The following is a 25,892-nucleotide window of genomic DNA, read 5'->3' on the forward strand; positions in this document are numbered from 1 at the left end:
TTTTTTTTTTTTTTTTTTTTTTTTTTTGATACAGAGTCTCTCTCTTGTCACCCAGGCTGGAGTGCAGTGGCTCGATCTCGGCTGACTGCAACCTCCACCTCCCAGGTTCAAGCGATTCTCCTGCCTCAGCCTCGCAAGTAGCTGGGACTACAGGCGCACACCACCATGCCAGGACTAATTTTTGTATTTTTAGTAGAGACAGGGTTTCACCATGTTGGTCAGGCTGGTCTTGAATTCCTGACTTGATCTGCCCACCTCGACCTCCCAAAGTGCTGGGATTATAGGCATGAGCCACTGCACCCAGCCTGACATCCACGTTGTTCATCATACTCTGCAATCTGTTTGAACAGTATTAATTGCAGTTTCATTTGCTCCCATTTTCCAAGTATTAATCATTGCCCTGGCATCACAAAAAGGATCTTTTTTTCCAAGGAGGTGGCACTGCCTACCCCAGAAGGTCAAGAAAGTAAACAAAAACAGTCTACTTAGGCATATTATGGTCTACAATAACAACAATCCAACTAATAATATGCTTTCGGTAAATGAATGCCTCTACACTTTGAGAGGCTGGCTCCTTTCTTGCCCTTTTTAGGTTTAAAAACAGCCTTTATAATGTAACTTTGTGGTGACTTCAAACTACATCTGATGTTTCGGAAGATTTCCAAGTCCAGTTATCAATCTAGTTTCAGAAGTGGAGATAAGAAAATACTTTCCCCCATGAACTAACAACAAGAACTTTGTAGTATTAAGATTATTACTAGCCAGGCGCGTTGGCTCAGCCTGTAAGCCCAGCACTTTGGGAGGCTGAGGCAGTCGGATTACTGGAGCTCAGGAATTTGAGACCAGCCTGGGCAACACGGTGAAAATATATACATACAAAAATTAGCTGGGCATGGTGGTGTGTGCCTATAGTCCCAGCTACTTGGGAGGCTGAGGTGGGAGGATCACTTGAGCCCAAGAGACGGAGGTTGCAGTAAGCCTAGATAGCATACTGCACTGCTTCAGGTAAAAAAGAAAAGATTCCACTGATTTATATCTCCTGTTCAATGTGTTAATAAGGCCCTTGAGGTAGAAAAGTATAAGGTTAAAGATCCCTCAGCCAAGAATCCCAATCTCCTGGTACTTGATGTAAATCAAGTCTTTTCCCAAAATGCTGTGGTGTTTCTATCATACCATTTAATCCTTAAGTGTCTTGACTGTTCCCTCAAGATCTAGTTATTGTTCCCTAATCATCTGTAGTGCACTAATTGTCTCTCCAATTAAAGACTAAGTTCTTAAAGCAAAGACCCCAATCTGATCCTCTCTGGACTTTTCCCAAACACAACAGGAGTTGTACTGAGCACAGAATAAAGATGCACTGGGACCTTTTTCATTTATTGAAATCTAATTTCATTCTGAGTGTCAGCAACTAAATTTCCTTGCTGAAATTCACCGACCAAATGTGGTAGGAGAGGGCAGAGATAATCTTTTTTTAAAAACTTCTTCCAAGTAGACTTGACTATTATGATTTGTCCCTTCAACATCAGTTGGAGTACAGGCCCATTCTCTGCTTTATCATCTGTGCAATGATTAAACGAGACCTATTTTTCCAAAGACAGCTGTTACCACTCCTGAGAAAGCACACTCAGATGTAAGAAACATGTTCTGCCTTGGAAAGGTATCTCCATCTGGCATGAGCATTTAGTAACCATCTTCTAACATTCTTTTCCTGTGTGCCCCTTTTTCCTGTTACTTTCTTCTAAAAAGAAAAGAAGGCTTATTTTCACCACTTTGACAGAGCGTTTTGAACAAAAGGCTTTCTGCATTGAAGTAGTACAGCTGACTTTTAACTGCTCTGAGGATTTTCTTTGCTCCAAAGTACAGCAGACATGAGAAATTCATTAAATCTGGTACAGATTCTTCATAATTATATGATATTAGTAGTTCTGAGAATTACTACTTAGTTGTGTGCTTGTTCTCGTTCATCCAAAGGGTCCATGAAGAGGGGCTATTTCATTCCCATATAAACATGCAGACTTCTCAGAATCTAGTCCATGCTACTCAAAATATTACCTCACACATTTCAGAAGATTTCAGAAAAGTCTGACAGAAAAAAACACATTACACTAGTCAAATTGTATTTAAAATCTGTCTTCCATTCTGCTTTCAAATTTTTAGTGTTCAAATGGCTAAAAAAGGTGCCGGTACAAAAAAAAAAAAAAAAAAGGTGCCAGTACAAATATCAGACAGAAAGCAAACTATTAAAATTAATTAATTTGTTAATTAATTAAAAGGCCAATGACTGTTGCACTCACTCTAGGAAAAAAAAAAGAGGATCTTACTACAAAACAGCAGAGCCAAATAAGTAAAATGAAACAGGATGTTGACAGGTGTAAATTCCAAGCCAAGCAGCCTTCCTTCCTGACACCTCTGTTTGAGAACAACTTGGCAAACTTCAAGCCAATCCAGTCACTGCTATTTTCTGCAACTGATACCAGCAATTCTGCAATTTGAGACTAGTGCTCACCAAGGGTTCAAAAGAAAGTGGCCTCCAACAAGATCTCTCCTTGGCTGCAGGTACCACAAACCTCATTCATCTACTAACTCCTACCAGTAAAATAACGTGGTCATTACCCTCTCTACTATTCTACTCCATCAGTACCATAACTCTACTTGTAACTATTTACATAGAGTTGGATACCCTGTGTTAGTTTCTTGAAACCAACATTATTGGTTTCTATGTCTGACCAAAGCTGACCATACCTGACTATGGCTGCCCCTTTTCTACCTATGACCTGGAACAATCATGCCATCTTCCCAGGCTCCAGAATCCAGTTATCTCCCACTCAATTCTTCTTAGGCACAGTAATAAATGCATTAAGATGAACTAGACATTAGAAGAACTGAAGCCTGACTTACCTGCATAAATATCTATTCTGGTGGCATCAGCATCTCTGCAAAATTAAAAGAATCATGTGAATTAATATGAAATATCAACCATCGAAATGCATAGTGACCTGAGTAGAATGCAGAGTATTTTGAGTCTGTTTTCAGGAAGCCATACAGAAAATCTATATACATGTGGATTCTTTTTTACTTTTATTCTTGGCAACACAATTTCCTTTATATATCTGTAAAACATTTCTGAAGCCCCAAATTATTGAAGATAATCACATAACACAGGGCCTGGATCTTTTTTTAATCCTAATTTTCTGGTAAAAACATCTATAGGATAAGCAAGAATATTTCCCTTTATACCCTAAGAAATAATTCAAATATATGTTTTTCTCACTTATATGATTGCAATCATAAAAAGATATTCCAATAACTTGTTCATTTTTTCTTCTCAAGATTTTAAGAAAAAAGGAAAATAATCTCCCACAAAACCTGTGAAAAATCACATCTCGTGGTATACACACTGCAGCCAGCAGACTGATTCTTAGGCCCATAACCTTAACCTCCTTAACCTTGAAAGGAAGTTGAGATAGTTCTGCCCCATTAGACTCTAGCCATTGAAATCATACAGATTCAGTTATCAATTTCGACTTCCATGAAGGCTCAGAAGTAATCTAGACCAATTCTGCCAACCACAGGCAAAGAAAACAAAACCATTTTATTGGTTTTACATGCAAAAAAAATCCACATAGCTCTACATATACCTATTCTCAAAGATCTAAAACATTTTCAAATATGAAAGATACTGGCAAAATGTGTACCCAAGTAGGAACACATGCTTCCAGGAATCTCTATTTTACCATATGATACACAAAAAACAGCCTCCCACCACACATCATGGTCTCACTAAATTAACAAGTGCCAAATTCAAACACAGTTCCATTAACCTACAACATTTTTTAACTGAATGGAAAAATGATGCCTCAACCAGGATTGAAACAAAATGGAAGTTTTCTGGTTAAACAACTAACACATTTCCGTGAGCAGTCCAGCTAATATCCATAACAAAAGTAGTAAGAATAAGTTTATTGTATAGGCAGAGGTAAACAGGAAATTATGAGCAAGCACATTAACTGGAGATCTGTTTGAAAGTACTTTTGCTGTCAATTTTAATCTTCTTCCTTCATTAGTCATCAAAACCTGATCAATAAATGATGTGTCTGAATTTTATGTTTGCATACAAGAGTAAGACTGAGACGATATTTTCCTAATTATAAACAGAATCTTGATCTGGACTTGGATTTTTGTCTCAGAACCAACCCAAATTTCCATTCAGTTTTACACAGTAACATTTATATGTTTCTATCACTAAGAACTCAGTAGAAGACAGTGCTGACCAATGATTCCTTCCAAGCACAGCTGCTAACAATGAAAGATACTATGATCATTTACTTGACAATATACAATTTGCGAAGACACAGAACTTTGGCATAGTTTTAAAGACATTAGATGGTGTACTATCCTGGTAGCACAAATTAAATCAGAGCTTGCCTGTCCCATTAATATGATTCCTAAGTGTCTATCTTAATTCCCTGCATTTTGCTACAATTATCTTGCTCTAATACACAAGGGAAATGGTTTTGGAGGTGATAATTCACATTTTTAGGCTAGAACACAAAGAACAATTAGCGAATTTAAGTAAAAGAGTGGAAGTTATCAAATAATGTACTATTAAAAATATTTTTTTAGTAAGAGGCCTCTTGGGAGTTACAGAATGTCTACATTCTAAAGAAATGTCTTCCTCTCAAAATTTTCAGAGAGCAAAGGTCACAGCTACCTAAAATGTTTCCACTGCAAGCACAGATTGTATGCCTGAAGACTACATACCTTGCATTATCAACCAGTTCAGCAAGAGCACCAAACAAGAATTCGTGAGTGGTTCTGAAATGATAAATACTAAAGTCAGCAAAAGAATTATGAATTGAAGTTATAATTCCTAATAAAAAGCCATGGTTATAAAATATTTAAGTTTTTTGAAAAAATCTAAAACCATTTGCATTGTTGATTTATATACTACCCAAAGCTTTCCAGAGCTCCCCAATTCCCCTGAAGTGTTAATCTTTGTCAAGCCCTGCCATCTATTCAGAAATGTCTATTCTTCCTATTTTGAGTTGGGAAACCATCTTGAAGCATTGAAAGCGTCCTGTGCGTAGTAACTGCCAAGAGTGTTTTTCGCAGGCCACAGTGGCTCACGCCTGTAATCCCAGCACTTTGGGAGGCCAAGGCAGGCAGATCACAAGGTAAGGCTGAATGTTCAAGACCAGCCTCGTCAATATGGTGAAACCCTGTCTCTACTAAAAATACAAAAATTAGCCAGGTGTGGCAGCAGGTTCCTGTAGTCCCAGCTACTCGGGAGGCTGAGGCAGGAGAATCGCTTGAACACGGGAGGTAGAGGCTGCAGTAAGCCGAGATCTCACCATTGTTGCACTCCAGCCTGGGCGACAGAGCGAGACTCCACATCAAAAAAAAAAAAAAACAAAAAACGGTGTTTTTCACTATTCATATTCTGCCTAGAAAAATGCCTGTAAATTTAATTTTTTATTGCCTTAACCAGTGGTCAGTTTCTGCATATCTCAGAGCAAGAATTATAAGGATACATCTTATGCATAAACACTGAATTTTGTTTTTTTGTTTTTTCTTTGAGACAGGTTCTCGTTCTTGTCACTCCGGCTGGAGTGTAGTAAGTTTTGAATAACATGTAACTATGTATTTATCCAACCCAAACTTTGAGCAGCCTCCCAGAGGAGATGACCACTGATTCCCCTCCTTGAAGGGGTTAATTTTAATAGCGACCCTAGGCAACCATACCATGCAAGCTCTTGTCATCATAGAAGGAATTGTTGGAAAAGGTCTTGGATTACGTTTTTAAACAAAGTTCTGGTTTTAGCCAAAATCTGAGAAAATCATAAAATGAGTTATTCTATTTTCCTACTCTTTCAAATGGAATATTTTTGCTTGTAAATTACACAAAAGTATGAGTTTCCTTTTTCCACTGGTAGATCGCACACAGGTATTGGTAAAAAAAAAAAAAAAATGCTAACAAGCTACACACTGAGCATGTCTAATTTATACTGTTTAATTTGTGCTCTTTTCCACAATAGTGCTCATTAGCTATCAAATTAGGATGTGTCCACATAGAACCACCTAAAAAAACCCGCTTGACTTTTGATTAGAGATAATAGAAAATTAACCCACATAATACATTACCATCAATTTTTCAAAAATATCCATGTTACTCTGACTTTTTTACATAAAGTTTCAGCCAAAGTAAAAGGTTTCAGCCAATTTTCAGTTAAAGTAAAAATTTTTAAGTGAAACATATCAATATTAAAAAACCAGCATCTAGGATCTCTGATCACTTACCATATTGTAAACAAAATGTAAAACATTTATTTAATAAATATCCATAACTAAACTCTCCAGGAATATTGTTTTCTTCCTCCTCAACTAACTCTTCAAATTTTTACAAATGCAAGTTTTTTGTTTTTTTTTTTTTTGGGGGGGGACAAGAGTTTTGTTCTTGTCACCCAGGCTGGAGTGCGATGGTGCATCCTGATCTGGGCTCACTGATCTGCCTCCCAGGATCAAGTGATTCTCCTGCCTTGGCCTCCCGTGTAGCTGGGATTACAGGCATGCAACACTACACCTGGCTAATTTTATATTTTTAGTAGAGACAGGGTTTCACCATGTTGGCCAGGCTGGTCTCAAACTCCTAACCTCAGGTGATCCGCCCACCTCAGCATCCCAAAGTGCTGGGATTACAGGCCTGAGCCCAGGCTACAAATGCAAATTTTGAATTAAGCTATCACTCTGTTATTATAGGAAGACCTTTCCCCCGACACAAGATCAGTGAACATATGTTGCTAATCCAAAGGCAGCACTGATAAATATATTGCAACCAAAAGAAATTTTATCATCAATTCACCTAGAAAATAGAGTTCAAATTCTTCTGGCTAAAATCTAATTAATTACACTATATGGAAGAGAGAGATTTCTTTAAAAAAAAAAAAAAGTGCATAAAACAGCCATATGTTTAATTATTAAAAACATCTGTCTGTGCCCACTCAGTAAAAATGAAAAATATTCTAAAGAACAAAAAAATTTATGTCTCTAGAATTATCACTTTAAATTTTTCAAATTGCCAACTGAATAAACAAAAAAGCATTCTGTAAACTACCCCACTAAATATGTAAACTACCCCACTAAATAAGGAGAAATAAGCTGAAAAATTAAGGTGACTTGCCAAAGGTAATGTTGGTTAAAAGTGAATGTAACATTTGTTCTCAAACTTTCAACCTGTCATTTTCCCATCAAACATACAAGTGACTTAGATACTTACAAACTGAATTCATTTTATGCACCCTAAATATTTTTAACTTTGAGGACTGTTATATAGAAATATAAAATAACTAATTTTATTCCAATACTTCTCATTTCTGCCTTGAGTTTGTACTTTTAACGTAAATCAAGGAATCTCAAAAATACAGCTACCAGAAAAAAACAAGAGCACAACCATAGTAAGTATGAGACCACATCTTGCACCAGAATGTACTAACTTCAGAATAAAAAAAAGTAAAGAATGAAGTTTGCAGTCTTTGGTAGTAAGAATGGTCAATTTGAATAATCTGGAAAACTAATTTTGACCACCTCTGCCATTAAGACAAGAAAACCAAAACAGAAATTGCAACTGCTTCTGAGCAATACATATTTTCTGATTGCATCCCACAGACTGAGAAATTGAGAATAAGTAGATCTCAAAGAGGTCAACACAAAGCACCTTCCACACAGTGCTTAGAAATGTGCCTTGCACAGTGACTCACGCCTATAATCCCAGCACTTTGGGAAGCCAAGGCGAGTGGATAGCCTGCGGTCAGAAGTTCGAGACCAGCCTGGCCAACATGGTGAAACCCTGTCTCTAATAAAAATACAAAAAAAAAAAAATTAGTTGGGCATGGTGGCGGGTGTCTATAATCCTAGCTGAGATCGAGAGACTGCACCATTGTACTCCAGCCCGGGCAACAAGAGTGAAACTCCATCTCAAAAAAAAAAAAAAAAAAAAGAAAAAGAAAGAAAGAAATGTGCCTTGCACATTTAGAACTTTCAAAAAATTCTAAATAGGTAGGGTGCGGCGCCTCACACCTGTAATCCTAGCACTTTGGGAGGCCCAGGCTGGCAAATCCCTTGAGCCCAGGAATTTGAAGCCAACCTGGGCAACATGGCGAAACCCCCGTCTCTACAAAAAAATAAAATAAATTAGCCAACTGTGGTGGTGAACATCTGTAGTCCCAGCTATTTGGAAGGCTGAGATGGGAGGATGGCTTGAGCCTAGGAGGCAGGGGTTGCACTGCGCCACTGCACACCAGCCTGGGTGACAGAGCCAGACCCTATCTCAAAAAAAAAATTATAAATGGCATTTGTTGTTCCACACAGTCTCAATGCTGTTCCATGCATACATATTTCAGATAAGCTATCAGTACCCTTTACAATGTAACTGAAGGGTAGTTTTGTGATGGCAGTACACATCATAAAAGAGGCTTTTGTGACCACTGTTGGTAAAGTCAGAGATAAATACTCAGAAACTCTTCCAGACCTCCAGCTGATTAAAGACAGATCTTCCAGATGCTAAAATCAGAATTCTAAATATTTCTTAAAATCCTAAGAATCAAAATTATACCAACTGCATAAATTCTTTTTTCCCAAATAATATTCCAAAAGTACACTCATTGTTAGGTAGCATTTGAGATAGAATAAATATCTAAAGAAATTCCTTTCTTCACAGACCTAAACATCCTTTGCATGTGATCCAAGAAAGGAAAAAGACAACCATTTTTTAAAAATTCGCTCACTTTCAACTAGCTTTATTTTTTTTTGAGACAGAGTCTCACTCTGTCACCTAGGCTGGAGTGCAGTGGCATGATCTCCACCCACCACAATCTCTGCCTCCCAATTCAAGTGATTCTCCTGACCCAGTATCCACAGCAGCTGGGATTACAGGTGCAGGCTACTACGCCTGGCTAATTTTTTTGTTATTTTTAATAAATATGGGGTTTCACCCCATTGGCCAGGCAGGCTGGTCTCAAACTCCTGACCTCAAGTGATCCGCCCACCTCAGCCTTCCAAAGTGTTGGGATTACAGGCATGAGCCATCTTGCCTGCCTGATCATGGCTTTTATATCACTTGTGTCACAGAGAAAATAGTTTTGTAGCTCAACATTTCCAGGGACAAATTCACGTGTAAATTAGCTTGTTATATAAGGAAAATGGTCTTCCTATTTATATTCCTCCTGAATGTAAACCAATAGATCATCCATAGGCCCATCACACAGTGTGATAGCTTCTGCTGAGTTCCTACACATGCCAACAATAGTTAATTGCCTTGATTACTAGAAAATAAAACTGAGAAATTCTGGAGCAACCATTTTACATTTAAACAGCTTTAATATATTTAGGATATGAGCCTACTCAACAGGCTTATAAGTAATAAGTAATTTAAGTCTCTGAGTTGACAGACTCCTCTACATTCATTTCACATACATATAAAATCCAGAAATAGGGCCAGGCGCGATGGCTCATGCCCATAATTCCAGCACTTTGGGAGGCCAAAATGGGCAGATCACGAGGTCAGGAAATCAAGACCATCCTGGCTAACACGGTGAAACCCTATCTCTACTAAAAATACAAAAAATTAGCTGGGTGTGTGGTACGCACCTGTAGTTCCAACTACTCAGGAGGCTGGGGCAAGAGAATAACTTGAACCCGGGAGGCACAGGTTGCAGTGAGCCAAGTTGGCGCCACTGCACTCCAGCATGGGCAACAGAGCAAGACTCCATCTCAAAAAAATGAATAAATAAAAACCCAGAAATATATAGCCAAGATGTTAAGTTACTAAATGTGCCAACAAAAATAAATAGTAGACATCTATTTGACCATTTAGCAGTACTGCAAAGTAACTTATTATGCATATATTAACATGTAGATGCATAATATATGCATGTTATGCATATACATCTGGAGTGGCAGTCACAAAACCCACCACCAAAGGGAAGCAACCACATAAAACTCCTTTTACTTAAAAACCCTAACTTTTATCATCTAATACTAGCAACATCTGATATTAAATTACCTCAAGACTTTCAGGTTATCATGAGAATTTATTTCCCAGGCCTGTTTTAAGCACTAAAAAGCTGATGTAACCAAGAGTATAATCATCAAAATAGACCTGATATGAAAAAAGACAGACATTTACTATCTCCAACAGATGCTCCAGAATTTACTAAGAACTGACCTGCCTAATGACTAGCACCAAACAAGTTGCCACCACACTGATCAACTTCTGGTTTATATAAACTAATATTATAGAGTAACAGTCACCATCCTACACCATGTTTATTGGGTACCACTGCATGAGCTAAGAACTTTGTAAACATCATTTTACATAGTCCTCGTAAAAACTGTAAGATTAGCCCAATTTTATATGAAGAAAGTGAGGCTCAAGAAGTTGACCTGCTCAAGGACACAGCCAGGAAACAGTCAAATTCAGGTTTAGCTGGTTTGCAAGCACATGGTGTTTTCACTGTACCACACTGACTTCCACCCTTCTAGTCTGGTCACTGCTTGCAAGTCTACATTAAATGAAAAGTAAGCAAAGGACCATTTATTTCCTAATTCATAATATGGTAATACTATAGATGTCAGGCACCCTGAAATGGTGGTGTGTTCCTAAGATTTTGACAGAACAAAGAAGATACTGTGAGACAAATCTTCCCTTCTCTGAAGATGACTTGTTGAACCACTTTACACAGACATGGTTCATCTTCCATTTTTATGAGCTACAAGCCACATCATGTGACAGTTTAAAAATTTATTTTCTTTATAAATTAACTTCCAATTAGGTCACCACAGTGTTTTAAAAATCTCCTGAAATTAGGCCGGGCAAGGTGGCTCACGCCTATAATCCCAGTGCTTTGGGAGGCCCAAGCTGGGTAGATCACAAGGTCAAGAGATGGAGACCATCCTGATCAACACGGTGAAACCCCGTCTCTACTAAAAATACAAAAATTAGCTGGGCATGGTGGCGCGTGCCTGTAGTCCCAGCTATTCGGGAGGCTGAGGCAGGAGAATTGCTTGAACCCAGGAGGTGGAGGTTGCGGTAAGCTGAGATCATGCCACTGCACTCCAGCCTGGGTAACAAGAGCGAAACTCCGTCTAAAAAGAAAAAAAGAAAAACTTCTGAAATTAGTCAGAAATAAAAAACTTATCTTGGTGGTTTAGAGTTTATACTTTCTTCTGATAGGACTAATACATCAAAAAGAACAACTTCTAAGGTTGAATTTGTGACCCAGGTAAGAAATTCCAGAGCTTCCAAAATGATACTCTAACCCTCAAATGTTCATGCAAGCATGTGGTTCCAGTTCAACATGGGTAAGTCAAAGAAAATTTCCCCACTTAAATTACTTAACTGGTTTCTTTTCCTTGGCATTGCCAAATATCTATCATTAATAAGCTATAAAATAACAAGGGGAAAAAAAAGAAGGGATAAATATCCCAGAATCCTTAGAGATTAAAATAAACTAAAATTGAAGACTTACACTGTGAAGTACTCTTTCCTTTATATACAAGCAAACGAGCTCATGAAGGTAAAATTGACTACAGTAGGCACTGCCTAATGGTTAAAACCACTAACTATTGTGGCCAGATAAATCTTACTGCCTTAAGTCTTGGCACCCTAAGTCTGCCATTTGGCAGCTATATAACCATTACCATGTAATTTAATCTCTTTGAACCTCAGTTTCCTCACATGCAATATAGGATTAATCCCTACCCCAAAGGCTTACTGTAAAGATTGCTTCGGACAATGTTTAAAATAGTGACTGGCATGAAGCAATTAACCAGTTTCTATTATTTTACTATCCCATAAAGTCTTTGGTGAAGCTGGAACAAGAACTTAAATTCTTAAGTCCAGTTGATGGTCTTCCAAGATCATCATAAAATCTATAATTCCAGACTTGCCATCATTCCAAAATTTAGAGCTGAGGTAACCATTTATAAGACACAGTCATCCATGAATATTTAAGTGGCCTTCAACTGCTTGATCTTAATACGGCAGTTGAAATATTAAAAAGGACACTGAAGGTTTTTCCCAAGGCTATGCTATGAACTAACTGAATAATTACTGATCAGCAACCTCATCTAAGTGGGTTTCAGGTTCATCATACTTAAGTGTGAGAATTCAGCTTAGGTGACTGCTACAGTAACGTCCCTAAAACTATCTAGTTCAGTAATAAACTTCCTTAGGCCAGCCACGGTGGCTGACACCTGTAATCCCAGCATTTTGGGAGGTCAAGGCAGATGGACCACCTGAGGTCATAACTTTGAGACCAGCCTGGCCAACATATAGTGAAACCCTGTCTCTACTAAAAAAATACAAAAATGAGCTGGGTGTGGTGGCACATGCCTTTAGTCCCAGTGACTTGAAAAGCTGAGGCAGGAAAATCGTTTGAACCTGGGAGGTGGAGGCTGCAGTGAGCCAAGATTGCACCACTGCACTCCAGCCTGGGCAACGGAGCAAGACTCCATCTCTCAAAATAACAACAAACTTCCTAAATAAAATGAAACCAGGCTCTCACCATTTGACAATTTGCTTCACTACTTGGCAAAATTTTATTCCCTTTATAGGAAAAATAGCAGAAATATTACAGACATTATGGTGTCACAAACATGTTATCTTTTCCATAAAAAGCTAAAAACCATTGTACTACATTAGATAATGGAAGACTATACTCTCAACTCTGAAGGCGGTTCTTCAGAGACTGGACCATTCATGTAGCTGCTCATCTCCTCTCCAGGTACTAGAATGGTAGAACACTTACCTTCATCTCAAAAGTTGTAGGTTATTAAAACACTAAAGAAGTTTTGATCCTACTGGACAACCTCCAAGAGAGTGGATATATGGATTAAACCTGAAACATTCCAGACCAAGTTGGAGTGATGAGATTACTCCTTCATGAACTCAAGAATCATGAATACTGTATGTTTCTGTGGAAATTTTGGGGAAAGACTATCTAAATCAAGGTTTTAAACAAGTTGCGGTTTCCTGCTTTAGCACACACAAATAATACTGGATGTAGGAGCAATTTGTCAGGAAGATAAAGCCAAATGCTGAAAAAATAAAAATTTTCTTCTTCAAAGTTGTCATTTAAACGTCTTCTGTTTTCTTGTCAGAAAGTAAAGATTTGTTATAAACCTGTTTAGGACGTTGTCACTACAGAGAGGAAACAGCTGATACTAAAATACTCCAACACCTGGTGATCCAATAGAGCAGTACTTGTTGGATTCCTATAAACACTTGAAAGAAACAACTCAACATATTGACTTCAAATAACTCGTTTGCATTTAGAAAATTTTGATCCAATAAACAAAAAATCAGATTCTTCTGGATTAGCAACAAGTATTTCACTGATCTTAGTTCTTCAACACAGAGCTCAAGACATCCAGGGATACATTTCACTCCAATGGGATACATCCCAAAAAGCAAAAAAGCAAAATTTTCTGGGGAAATGAATTCCATATAAATATCAAGGAACGAGTTACTGGTTAACTCAGTGGCACCTAGAGGATACTTACGAATTTGTGTGCAGATATTCAAAGGTTAGCTGAGCTCGATTCAGACTGCTGTAATTTGTGAAAGCCATGACTGCAATGAGGTCTCCAGCCCTTCACCCACTAGCTGGGAAATATAACCCTAAAATGAAATCAGCTTCCCAAGATTCTGTCCAGTAAAGCTTCAGTCTGTGCTCCTTAATGACAGTTAAAGTAACTAGTAACTATCCAAAATATATGCAAATAAATGTTTAAAACTACAATTTCCTCAAGTTTTTTTAAATCTTCTCAATGATTACGATGTAATATTTCGGAAAGAACTATGTCATAAATCCGTAGTTTTAAGGAGCTTTTAGCATTAAGTTGCGATAACTCAATTCAAAAATCTGAGTCTCGTGTGGATGGTCCTGGAGATGGTCCTTGAGAGGGTGGTTTATGACTGCTCCATCTTCATGTTCTTCATGCCTTTTTTGGTTCCCCTAAATTTCCTGTCAGGAAGTTTACCAATCTGGAAATTTACCCACTTCTATCAGAAAACTGATCAGCCATATCTTCGCCACACGTGATGCCAGGATCCTTAAACAGGCCCAAGACCGGTGACCAAGATGTCGATGGAGTGTTATATGGCGCTAGTTGAGGCTTCACCACCTCCCGGCTGAAAAAGCTCCTAGGTGCTGATGATTTTTTTTTTCAAAGCCCGACCAAACCCAGCTGAGGGTGGCAGTCAGATTTCCTCACACGGGCTCACAGAAACACCTCACAATTGACTCTCCCAGAGCACCTCGGGCGGGGCGCGCCCCTCCCCCACGTCCCTCAGACAACAGCCTCAGCCTCCCAGGCCCTTCCCTGGCCTCGGTCCCGTGGCGGCCTCCTCAGGAAGAGGAGCTACTCCCGGCTTTCAAGGACCGGATCGAAGGCAGTGGAGAGCGCACCACCCGACTGGGCACTACCCGGAGCTCACAACTGCCTTTGTCCCTCCCCGCGGAATTGGAACCCAACAGCCGCAGCGCGCTCTTGGAACCATGTGCTGCTGCCGCCTCCTCCGCCGCTGCCGCCGCCGCCGCCCGCGCGCCGCACTGAATGAGATGGTGACAGGACTCAGCAGCAACACGAAATTCGGCGTTTAGAGCCGCTCTGCCGCCGCAGTCACAGACACCACAGCCACCGCTTTGTCTCCGCTAGTGCACACAGCCCCGGCCACCTCGCGCACTCCCCGACGCCCCAAACCCCCGAGGCCTCCGCGGAGCATTCAGCCAATCATAAAGCTGAATCTCCTCCCGCCCCCGCCCTGATGTACAGCCTCCTGATTGGCGGGCTGCGTATCCCCATGTGACCGGATCTTGGTTGGCCGGTCCCGCCCATGTCACGTGAGAGCGTGCGCCTCTCTTCCTGCTTTCCTGACCCTCTCCGCCATTTAAAGAAACAGTACCGGGGGCGGGCCGAGCGACGCAGCCGGGACGGTAGCTGCGGTGCGGACCGGAGGAGCCATCTTGTCTCGTCGCCGGGGAGTCAGGCCCCTAACTCGAAGAAGCCCTGGCGCGCCCTCCCCCCCTCCCGGGTCTGGTAGGGCGAAGGAACGGGCGTGCGGTCGATCGAGCGATCGGTTGGCGGCTCTTTCTCCTGCTCTGGCATCCAGCTCTTGGGGCGCAGGCCCGGCCGCCGCGGCGCGCGCCCGGTGGCCGTTGGCGCTCGCGCCGCGTCTTTCTTCTCGTACGCAGAACTCGGGCGGCGGCCTATGCGTTTGCGATTCGACGAGGAGTCGTCCGGGTGGTCGGCGGCGGCGGGCAGCTGCTCCGCCCCGCCCCGGGGGAGGCTGCGGCTGCATCGGCCGCGGGATTTGGAGCGGCCGGGGAGGCGGGGGTGGCCGGAGCCGGCCTGGAGGCCTGGCGCCACCCTTCGGGGCCTGCAAGGACCCAGTTGGGGGGGCAGGAGGGGGCTGGAGGATGGTTGGTTGTGGGATTTCTACTTTGTCTTTTCCTCCTTATGCCGCCTTAGTGAGGTGCGGGAGCTCTGGCGGCAGCCCCGGGGTGGGGAGAGGAGCTCCGGAGTCGGAAGAGCTGGGTTTGCTTCCGGGCCTAGCCACCAGCTGGCCGAGTGACCTTAGGCGAGTCACTCTGTAATTTGTCTGCGCCTCAGTTTCCTCCTCTGCCTATCAATGTGTGTGGAATTGAAAGCGCTTTGTAAACTATAAAGCGTGGGTGTATGTAAAAGATGGTTATTGTTTGTAATGTATTTTTTGAGTTGTAAGAAAACTTAGCAGTGGCCCAATCCTTGGGTTTTGAACCTGGGAATCTTGGATGGGAGTTGGGGATCCCCAAACTCCGTGAAATTGTGGGAATGTGCGTTTTAGGGAAATGATGATCCATCGCTATCGAGTTTTCCAAGGGAGCTGTGTGACTCAGAAGAGTTAAGAATCACAATTTCTTCATACTACAGAGAGGAAACTGAGGCCTAGATGTCATTTGGGACCCTTCACAACCAATTTGAAGCCCCTGTATGAGTCCCTGGGATATGTGAGCTGTTTCTATGCATAATGGATATTCGGGGTAACAACAGTCCCCTGCTTGGCTTCTATTCTGAATCCTTTTCCTTCACCATGGGGTGCCTGAATGGTGGCTGATGCATATGGTACAATGGCACCCAATGTAAAGCAGCTACAATTAGGAGTGGATGTGTTCTGTAGCATCCTATTTAAATAAGCCTATTTAATCTTTGGTCCGGCAACTGTTTTCTGCTTCTTGTACTGGTGCCTGACTACCTTTCCGACTCTTCATTGACCATTTTCCACGACCATGGTTGTCATCCATTACTTGATCCCACTTCGTATGTCTAGTCTGTGTGGTTGGTGGTGAATAGGCTTCTTTTTACATGGTGCTGCCAAGCCCAGCTAATTAATGGTGCACGTGGACTTTGGCGAGCAGGCTCACTGGAAGAGACTGAATCAGGCACGGAATTCCTGAAGATGTTTGGGGTTTTTTTCTTTCCTAATTGAGGGTTAACATTCTCTGAAAAGTTTTGTTAGAACTACTGCAGAACCTCATAATCAGTAGATTTGGAAGTGATTAAAAGCTTAACTTTTTCTTTGGCCCTCCATGTGTTCTAATTGCTTGCAAGTATAATACTAAGTTGTCCTAGATGCCAGTTTTTGCTTCTTTGTTAATTTGCAGCTGCGTTTATCAAATTTCAGCCCATTATCCAACAAACACTATAAAAATGTTTGAACAATCGGATTACAAACATTTTCATTTTGTGGAGTGGTGCTCACCAAGTGGTACAGCTCTAAGCAAGTGAACACAAACACATTTAAGTGTATTTGTCTGATTAGATGTTAGCCAGTTACGCTATTTCATTCAAATGTCTGAAAAAATCAATTGACTATTCCCTTTTCCTAAAGGGCAGAGACAATCTCACTTCCAGAGAAATGACTGTTTTGGAGAAGAAAAAAAAAACCTGTTGGTCTTTTAGCTCTTTTGTAGTTAAATCTGGATGTACCTCAAAAGACAAGACTGTGGTGATAAGATGATTTCCTCAGCGGAAAGGAGGAAAAAAGACAACTGGAACTCAAAGCTTGAATTCTGTGGCAAAACATGAGATGTCCAGGATTGGATGTTGAGAAGATTTCACTACAGTGATCTGCAATAGTTGGAGCAGACAACTTTCAGTGTAGCCACAGCCATGGACTCCAGATTTCCAGATTTTCAAGAACTGGACCTGGAACCTGAAAGAGCTTGTCAGGATGTCGCAGGAACACTGGAGGTAGATTGTTTTTTTTATTTTTGAATTTTGGGACTGTTGACCTTGCCGTGAGAAAAGAGACAACGACTGAGCAAGCACTACCACCAGCACTGTTACTGGGAATTAGAAGACCTGAGTTTCTGTCCAGACCCTCAGTGCAAACTGAGGATGCTCCATCCAAAGCGAATTATGGTACTTGCCATTTTCCAAAATGCCTTATTCTTTACTATCTCTGCACTTTTGTTCATTCTCTCTACTTTGGAAATGGCTCCTCTCTGGCTTTTCATCTGTCAAAATTCTGCCATTTTCTCGGTATCCAACTCAGATGCTCTCTTTTCCGTGAGTCTCCTAACTGGCCAGAATAGAACTTTTAAGTTTTATGTCATTTTGTTATGTATCCTCTCTTTGTATACAAAATCCCGTAAAATAATTACTTGCCTGCATTTGCTGTCTTTGCAGATAGCAGACTCCTTGAAACCAGGGTCCTTGTTTAGTGCATCTTTGCCCACATACAGCACAACATACCATGAAGCATTTATTAGGAAGGAGGAGTTTAGAGAGCAGGCTATCAGAATAAGCAGCCAGTAAGTGTTTTCTTAATTGCTGTCTGTTAAATAAAATTACTCTTAAGGAGAAGAAAAGTCACTAGATAAGGGTCATGTTTATGTTTTATTATTTTTTAATTGTAAATTTTGAAAGATCTAGGGATCCCTCAGACATAAGGAGAAACCAATATGTTGAATGGGGTATTATATACAGAAGGACCATGACCTTATTCTCTCCTACTTAGGATGGAATCCTAGGATGAATGCTAGGACAGTTTTTTAAAAAGGAGCTTTTTAATTTGAGGAAAGCATTGGAAGAGAAGGAGGGGCAGTATCTCCTTTTTTTAATTGTTGGTATATAAACTTAGAATCTCAGTTCTTTTTATGCCACTTGTGGAGCCACTTTCTCATCCCCATCGAAAAATGCCCAGCAGCCTGAATCCAGTCAAGTTACTTCATTCAAAAGTACAAAGTTTAGTTTCTGTTTGCCACTTTGCAACAATCAGGCTTTTGTGTTTTCTTTTTTGGATTGTTGTTATTTGTTTTCATTTATCATTTGTCATTGCCTAAACCCGGCTCATCAAGAATTAATAGCCATCAGGCTGCTGATGTGCTGGCAGCAGACCCACTTAGAGTCCTGTGTTTGTAGTTCCATGCATTTGTTATCTTACCTGTTTTATCCCTGCCCATTCTAGTCTTGTGCCTCCTGATTGCTGAGTGTTCACCTGGACCTTCTGACTACCTTCCTTGTGCTATTCCATCAGCCTACAGATCCTACAGACCTGGTACCTGGATTTTTGCTGAAGATGATTCCTACCACCTTACTACTGAAGAAGACACCCATTCCATTGGACCACTGTGACTCAGGAGGCATTCAGCCATCATGATGTGGCCTCTACCTCCACTCCTGTTCTGTTCTACCCAGATTCAGCACAGCCCTTTATAGTGAAGTCCGAGTCCTCAAGCCAAATAGCTAAAGCTGTTTTATCACAACAAAGGCCTAGTTTGTTCCATGAGTGTACATTTCTTCAGTTAAAGCCTTCAGAGACACACATAAATTTGGACCAGGGGATTTTTTAGTTATTAATGCTATTTGAAGAAAAGCAACATCTTTTTGAGAACAGCATTGGACCGTACCACACAATCTCAAATGATTGAAATTCATCTGCACCCTGTTTTTTCTACTTCAAATCCTGTACTAGCCTATTGAATGAGAAAACATATTCTGACCCATTGGGACCAAATCAAAGGCACAAAGAACTCCTCATAGCATCTTCTTTGGAATTACTCAGGAACCAGAACTTTTTACACAAATGTGAGAAATTCTACCAAGGAGTCCCCTTACCTAACAGCATCTCACAAGGCTGCATCAGATTCCAGAAAAGGCTTCTCTTGATACATCAAGGTAGAACCTCTATGGTAAATCCCCTCTGTTTATATAGCACTTTACAGTTTCAAAGCACTTGTACATACATTTATCTCAATTATCAAAATAACTGTGAATTATAGTCGCTTTTTGCAAATGAGGGAATATAAATTTTAAAAGTTAAGCAGTTATCCAAAGTGACACAGTTAAGAAAGTGGTAGAGGCCAGGCTTTCTGACTCCCTGTTCAGTACTCTCCTTGGAATTAGCCTCCAGTTTACCCAGTGTTAAAATGACTGGGTATTGGGAACCTCAGGAAATTTTCCAGCTTCCTGATCTGGTGCCCCCAATCACATAGGATGTCATAAGTGTGACCTTGTGACAGCTACATCTAGACCAAAATCCCATGGCGATATCCCCAGGGTTTAGGGGTATACTATCTCCATGGTGGAAGACTGTCAAATCAAAAGGGAACATTTTCTAACAACAAAGCTACCCAACACGAAACAAAAAGCTGCTTGTAGATTTTTTAAGACTTACTAATACTCCTGGGCCCTAAGAGCTTATCTGTGGTCCTCTCTCTGCAAACTAATATTTACACAAAATGAGCTGCCTGGTTTTTTAAGGCAGTACCCTGTGCATGTGTGTATGAATGACATGGAGAAAGCTTCTGTTACCTAGTAAGACAGTATAATATGTAAGACATGTCCCTTCCCCCAGTTTACATTGAGATATAGTGTATTAAAGAAGACTTGCAGCAAATTACTACTGCTTCTATGCTTAAATTCAGAAATCTAGTTTTTTTTAAAAGACTTGCAGTAAAGAGTTCCATTTTGCTATTTAACCCGTTGTGTCCTAAGTTTAATCAAACACAGAAGGGTATTTTTTGCATCATTCCATCTAATGGAATGCAGAAACTGTTTTAGAGCAGTATAGGCAGTGCTTCCTGATTGCCAGCAGATTGCCCTGGACACCCCAGAATAAACAGCATCTTCAAAATCCCCCTTTCTCATATCTTGTTATTAACTGCTTGAATTAGTGTGTCTCTGTCATTTGACAGTCCTGCATCTTGACCGTTACCTTTATTTTCTGTCAAGGGAACCTGTAGATGTGTGGGGAGACATAGGAAAGAAATGGGGGAAAGTAAATTCACCCCAAATTGGATAAATTCCATGACATTTAGCAGTATACTTCTGTGTCCCTAGAATTGTACCATAACTTTAGTTCAAGGGCATTGCATCTCAGGCGGGTAAGGAGTTTGGGAAGGGGAGAGAAGGGGTGAGAAGATATTTCAGAATTTGAGTTATGGCCCATTGAGACTTATCCAATGCTTGAGAAGTCATCCAGCCATGGACTTCTTGGAGTAATATTTACAAAAAAAGGGATGCATTTTGCAATCTCATGCAAAAACCCCAGTGCTATTGCAACTGAAAATCATTAGCCTTGTTCTCTGATAGTTACTTACAAGCCCAACAGCAATCAAAATTTATAGCAGATGAGCTTTAACTCCATCAACCTGTAATGTGGTCTGTATTGGGGAAAAAATGAATAGAAAAACACCTTGTTTTACCACAGGCTTTGCTTACAGTTTCTGCTTTCTGTGACCCATTTTTTGTATTTCAGCATTTTGTGAACGACTTATTCTTAGATCATTGGTTTTCCAAAGCCTTTGTGGCCATGAAGCTCTTTGAGTGAAAACGTTGTAGAGGCCCAGAGTAAAAGTGAAGCTGCTCTGGATGAAGCAATGAAGCAGGAGTAGGGGCCTGAAGCCTGCTACAACTATCTTCCTTTACCACCGTGGTGACACCTAAGGGGACTTCCTTATAACACCTTGAACTCTTCAGAACACAGTTTGAAAACCACTTCTCTAGACAGCGATATGTTTGACCTGAATGGCATTCCAATCTCTTCTGTACCTCCACTCAGCATAGTTCATGTTCAGCTGATGCTGAACATTCTTAGAAGTACTGTGTGCAAACTTAGAAAAGTGCAAGAAGACAGGCATGTCTTTGACCCCAGGAATGGTCATGGGCGGAAAGTGCTGTCAAGGGAATCTAGATTAACAGCCCTCCGCTCCAGACGGATATCCAGTGATTCCTAGAATGGGATATAGCCAGAGAACAATTCTATGTACCCTACACTGACAGACTCCCGTAAACAACTTCTGTTCACAAACACCAGATGCTCTAGTGGTACTTGAAGTACATGACTTTGAAGTCTTGACCCTCCATGGATACCTGAATTGCCAGCAAGCGGGTTTTGAAGCTGGTGCCTCATTGAGGCCATATTAGAGCAACTTATACATTTGACCTCTTGTCATCAGCCGTGGTACTCTACTTCATGCAAGAGAAAACTATGAAAGCAGAATTCAAATACTAGCAACATTTCCTAAAGGGACTCAATATCTGTTTTGTCATTCATCTTTTCCAAACTACACATCACTGTATGACTCAACCAGTAGCAGTTACACTGTTCCTTGGTTTTTATTCAGTTTAACTACTGTTTCCAAGATAAATGAGCAAACAACCTTTTTTTAAAAAAGCTGAAACAATTCCTTTATTTTCATCACTGGCATATCTGCCTATTCAGAATTATTATGACTACTCAGCTCTAACTTTAACAGCTGATCTTCAAGAGACAGTCTTTGAATATCCCTTCTGGTATGTGATTTAAAATACAACAATTTGGAAAAGTTTCTTCTAGCCAGTAAGAGATTTTTTTTTTTAATCGCTCCGTCTTGTGCTGAGAGGTGTTCTTTTAAGATGAATCTTTTGATGTCTGATACCACCAACGATAGGTGGTAGGGGTAGTTGGAGGCTGGCCCTTTGAGCAGGCCATGATAGCTTACTTGCTGGGCATTTCAGATGGCTTATTACCTGCCTTTTTGCTGGAAACAGACTTATTTGAAGAATAAAATTTATGAAGACTGTGGCTAAGGATTTTATCAGTAGACTTAAGAGCTTTTGGCCTTGTGGATATTTTAGTGGAACCACATCAGTCTCAATACTGTCATTTTACACTGATTCAGAGCACCTGACTTCATTTTTGACATGATATACTTAAGGCAGGCGTTGTAACAGATATTAAGACAACTTAATCTGTTTCAGAAGGAAGGATTCCATTCATAAACTCGTAAGCCAGATCATGTTGAACAAGGAGACTTTGATGTGTATCATGAGAAAACTCATTCCTTTACTCTCCAATTTAAAGGCCAGCTATCCTGAGCTACTCCAATGAATGCACTGGTTAAACTTTGGGAACAGTTTCTTTATATTCTTGTCTCTCTAGGCCAGTCGTGATTACATGACTCCACATCTCGTCAAACAAGGCCTGCGGCTGGTTGCTGTAGACTGCTCACCCTCGACAAATAAAATCTGGATGACTAGCCTGCTTGTATATACAACTGTTATTTGTAAAGAAGTTATCTTCAATTTTCTACAACCTTCAAATTGTCAGCTCTTTTTTTCTTCTCTAATTTTTCTGTACTTTATAGAAAAAGACATTGCTCTATACTGCCATTCCTTCTAATCCTGCCATACTCGGTCAAAATGAATGACTTAAGATGAAGATGATCATCTGCTCGAATCTAAAATATACATTGTGTATAAGAATTGGAGATTAGAAAAGCAAAAAACCTAAAACTTAAACCTAGGAGTTTGCCTACTATCTCCATGTCTCCATGCCTCAGATTTCATCTCAATCTTTGAACAGCACCATTCAAGCAATCTGAGGCCTTGACCTATAAGATGATTCTCAGAGATGGGCTGAGTCACGAAAGATGACGACTTGATTACCAAAGAAAGTAGGGCCAACTTTGACAAACCTGGCTCTGCTGACCCTGTCACTCCCAGATGTAGCATAGACTCCTAAATAGACCCGGAAGTCTGAGGAGAAGGCCTTCTTCTGAGCTGAGTCTTTGGCAGATGAGCAGGAAACTGAAAGCTGATGTACCTGACTGGCTCTGTAAGATCAGAAAACTGTATCCAGAGTAAGCCCTATGGATTAACCCTGGAGTACCCAGGGTAAAAACTAATTTACAGAATTTCCTTATTAATCTGCCTCTTTTTCCAGATCATATTCTGCCTATTGGTATGACTGGCCCTTCTGAAGTTACCCTGCTTGTCTATTTTCCTGACTCAGCTCTTGCCTGCCTTTTTCACATATTGCTGCAATTAGACTCACTGACCTTGAGAAGACTACAGCCAATTTTAGCCTGTCTTGTGCCCAATACAACAAGAATTTTTAATAGAAACAACCCACACCTCACCTACTAGGACTCAACAATCACAACAGGAAGGACCATGCTGTGTACTCCTTGATCAGCAGCTTTTTTAAAGATATTTTTAAGTGCAGAGTAAGCCTCTCTGAAAGTGTATTTGATGACTTTCAGCACCTGGAACCTCTTCTATCAGATCTCAAGGAATACAGCAGATTCAAAGCAGTGTCCATTTCTCTCCTGTAGTAGTGCAGAAATGAGTCTGATTTACCAGGACACACAGAACTGTACCAGTTCAACCTGGCAAAAAGGAACACAAGAAAAGTTTCCACTGTACTTAAAATTTACCACTGACTCAAATTGCCTCACAGAATTATTTGATGTAGAAGGCTAGTTGTCTTGCTTCACATCAGCAGGACAGTTGGGCTCTCAGACTCATGATCACTGAGTTTGCTTGTATTAAAACTCTGTGGTTTTATCCAAAGTATGCTATTGGACATGATTATTATTCCATTCAAATGGATTACGGACTACTTGAGGACAGGACAAACTTAGAATACTTTTATAACCGAGGAAGAAATCATGCCAGCTTTTAGCATTCAACTTCATAAGCAGAGATTAAGCTTTTTCATACTGTTCTTATCCTGGACAGCAGTAGTTTTTAATTGCCCAGCATCCATTCCATCTCATTGTGACAACTCTACGATGTTTCTTAAAACCACCTCTTCCTGTTTTCAGTCTGTGTGGTTTGGACAATTAGACCCAACCTTGAGCTTTGTGGGTGGACATGTAATTGAGACCTCATCAATCAGCAAATCCATCTGAACTGTGGAGGAGAAGCTCTCTTTACTGAGGTGCTTTAGCTTTGTGGGATGAAAACCTCAAACCAACAGGGCCTACCATGTAGAGAATGAAGCCAGTGCAGGGGAAAGCAGAGCCAAAATAATGGAGAGACTTGAATCCTGATGACAACGTTTGTGCCCCTGGATCCAACCGTGCCTGAAGCTAGTATATCCCCTGGACTTTTCAGTTATGTGAACCAATAAATACCCTTTTTTGCTTAAGTTACTTTGAGTTGGGTTTCTCTTACTTGAAATTGAATCCAGATTAATATATCTACCAACATTGAAACTTGACAGATCCAAGTATTTATTAAGCTAGAGGTCATGGTCACTGAAATTATTTTCCAAAGTGGAAGACAAAATGAAACAGGAATGGAGAGAATATTTAAGATACCACAGAAGCATAAAAATAACGTGGTAGAAAGTAACAGAAGACCTAAATGTCATTAAAGGATAGGCTAAGGTATGGTTCAGCCATGTAGGAAAATCTTAACATTTATTAAAACGAATAAAGTACATTCATTGTGTATGGAAAAATGGCCATGATACATTAGGTGAGACAACTTATTGATAGAAAAGTGTGTAGTATGAACTCATTTTAAAATGTGTGTGCTTATGTTTATAAATGCATAGAAAAGTCTATTCATGGCTTTCTTTGAACAGTGTAGGTTACACGAGACTTTCAACCTTATACATTTCTGTATTCTACACTACCCACATTACTTTTAAACTTTATTTAAATAAAGAATTTTTTAAATTTAGTGCTTACTGTTTGTCCTTAGCAAGTTATTTAACGCTAAGCCTGTTAAATTATTAAAATACCCACTTTTATATTAGTAAATATTAAAATATATTAATCATTCATTACTCCAGTTGACAGATAGCTACACCTTTGTTTGAGAAACTCAAAGCTCAGTAATTGTTCCTTGATTTTTTAAGCATGTCTCCTTCAAATGATTTTATTTGGATTATGAGAATTTTACGGTTTTAAGGTTCATCAAAAATTATCGTAGTTCTTCACTGATGTTAACCTACTAAGACTATTGCACCATCCATATTAGGCAGAAAACAAGGAAAGTCACATCTTTTAAAAAATCTTTCAGTTATTCCAATGTCACTGCAATTAAGGTCAATAGTGACCTTTTAATTGCTAAAGCCATTACACATGCATCTTATCTGAATTTTCAGCAGCACAGATAACTCCCACCAGCTTCTTGAAATACTCTTCCCTTAAGTACTGTTTATACTTCATTTTCTTTTCAACTTGCTGGCTACTCCTTTATTGTGGGTCCTTCTCCCCATCATGTAAATATTGGTAAAGACAGCATCCATTGTTTGGCTTGTCAAAAATTACTTCCCCTTTCCTTTAATGATAGATCCCCACTTAACTCTTTAGAAAGCTACTCATTCCCATTCAGTGGAAATGTAGGTTATAGTACTCTCGCCTCATGCCCCCTGGCTGAGGTTTGAGCAGTGCAAGCTCATCCTATCAAATTTCCCACCAGGACTTTGATTCTTAAGAGGTGACCACAGGCCGGGCGCGGTGGCTCAAGCCTGTAATCCCAGCACTTTGGGAGGCCGAGGCGGGTGGATCACGAGGTCAAGAGATCGAGACCATCCTGGTCAACATGGTGAAACCCCGTCTCTACTAAAAATA

General features: G+C 40.2%; 1 protein-coding gene and 1 long non-coding RNA gene across 3 annotated transcripts in view; one reads left to right on the forward strand and one right to left on the reverse strand.

Moving 5' to 3' along the window:
• Window positions 1-14,795, reverse strand: part of MORC2 (MORC family CW-type zinc finger 2) — a 43,714-nt gene extending 28,919 nt beyond the window's left edge. For both annotated transcript variants that reach the window (XM_032256921.1, XM_032256920.1), the window contains exons 1-3: window positions 13,558-14,795; window positions 4,762-4,815; window positions 2,899-2,933 (exon numbers count right to left, since the gene is read on the reverse strand). In XM_032256921.1, the coding sequence (XP_032112812.1) occupies window positions 2,899-2,933; window positions 4,762-4,815; window positions 13,558-13,625 (157 nt within the window). In that variant the 5' untranslated portion in view covers window positions 13,626-14,795. The remainder of the gene's footprint in view (window positions 1-2,898; window positions 2,934-4,761; window positions 4,816-13,557) is intronic.
• Window positions 14,796-17,466: 2,671 nt separating this feature from the next.
• The window catches only part of LOC116535656, a 9,182-nt gene continuing 756 nt past the window's right edge, over window positions 17,467-25,892 (forward strand). The window contains exons 1-2 of the long non-coding RNA XR_004262306.1: window positions 17,467-17,852; window positions 18,509-25,758. This is a non-coding gene — a long non-coding RNA (uncharacterized LOC116535656). The remainder of the gene's footprint in view (window positions 17,853-18,508; window positions 25,759-25,892) is intronic.

The sequence above is a fragment of the Sapajus apella genome, unplaced genomic scaffold (genome assembly GCF_009761245.1).
Source record: "Sapajus apella isolate SASKATOON/1434 unplaced genomic scaffold, GSC_monkey_1.0 scaffold95, whole genome shotgun sequence".
In the NCBI taxonomy this organism is placed as follows: Eukaryota; Metazoa; Chordata; class Mammalia; order Primates; family Cebidae; genus Sapajus; species Sapajus apella.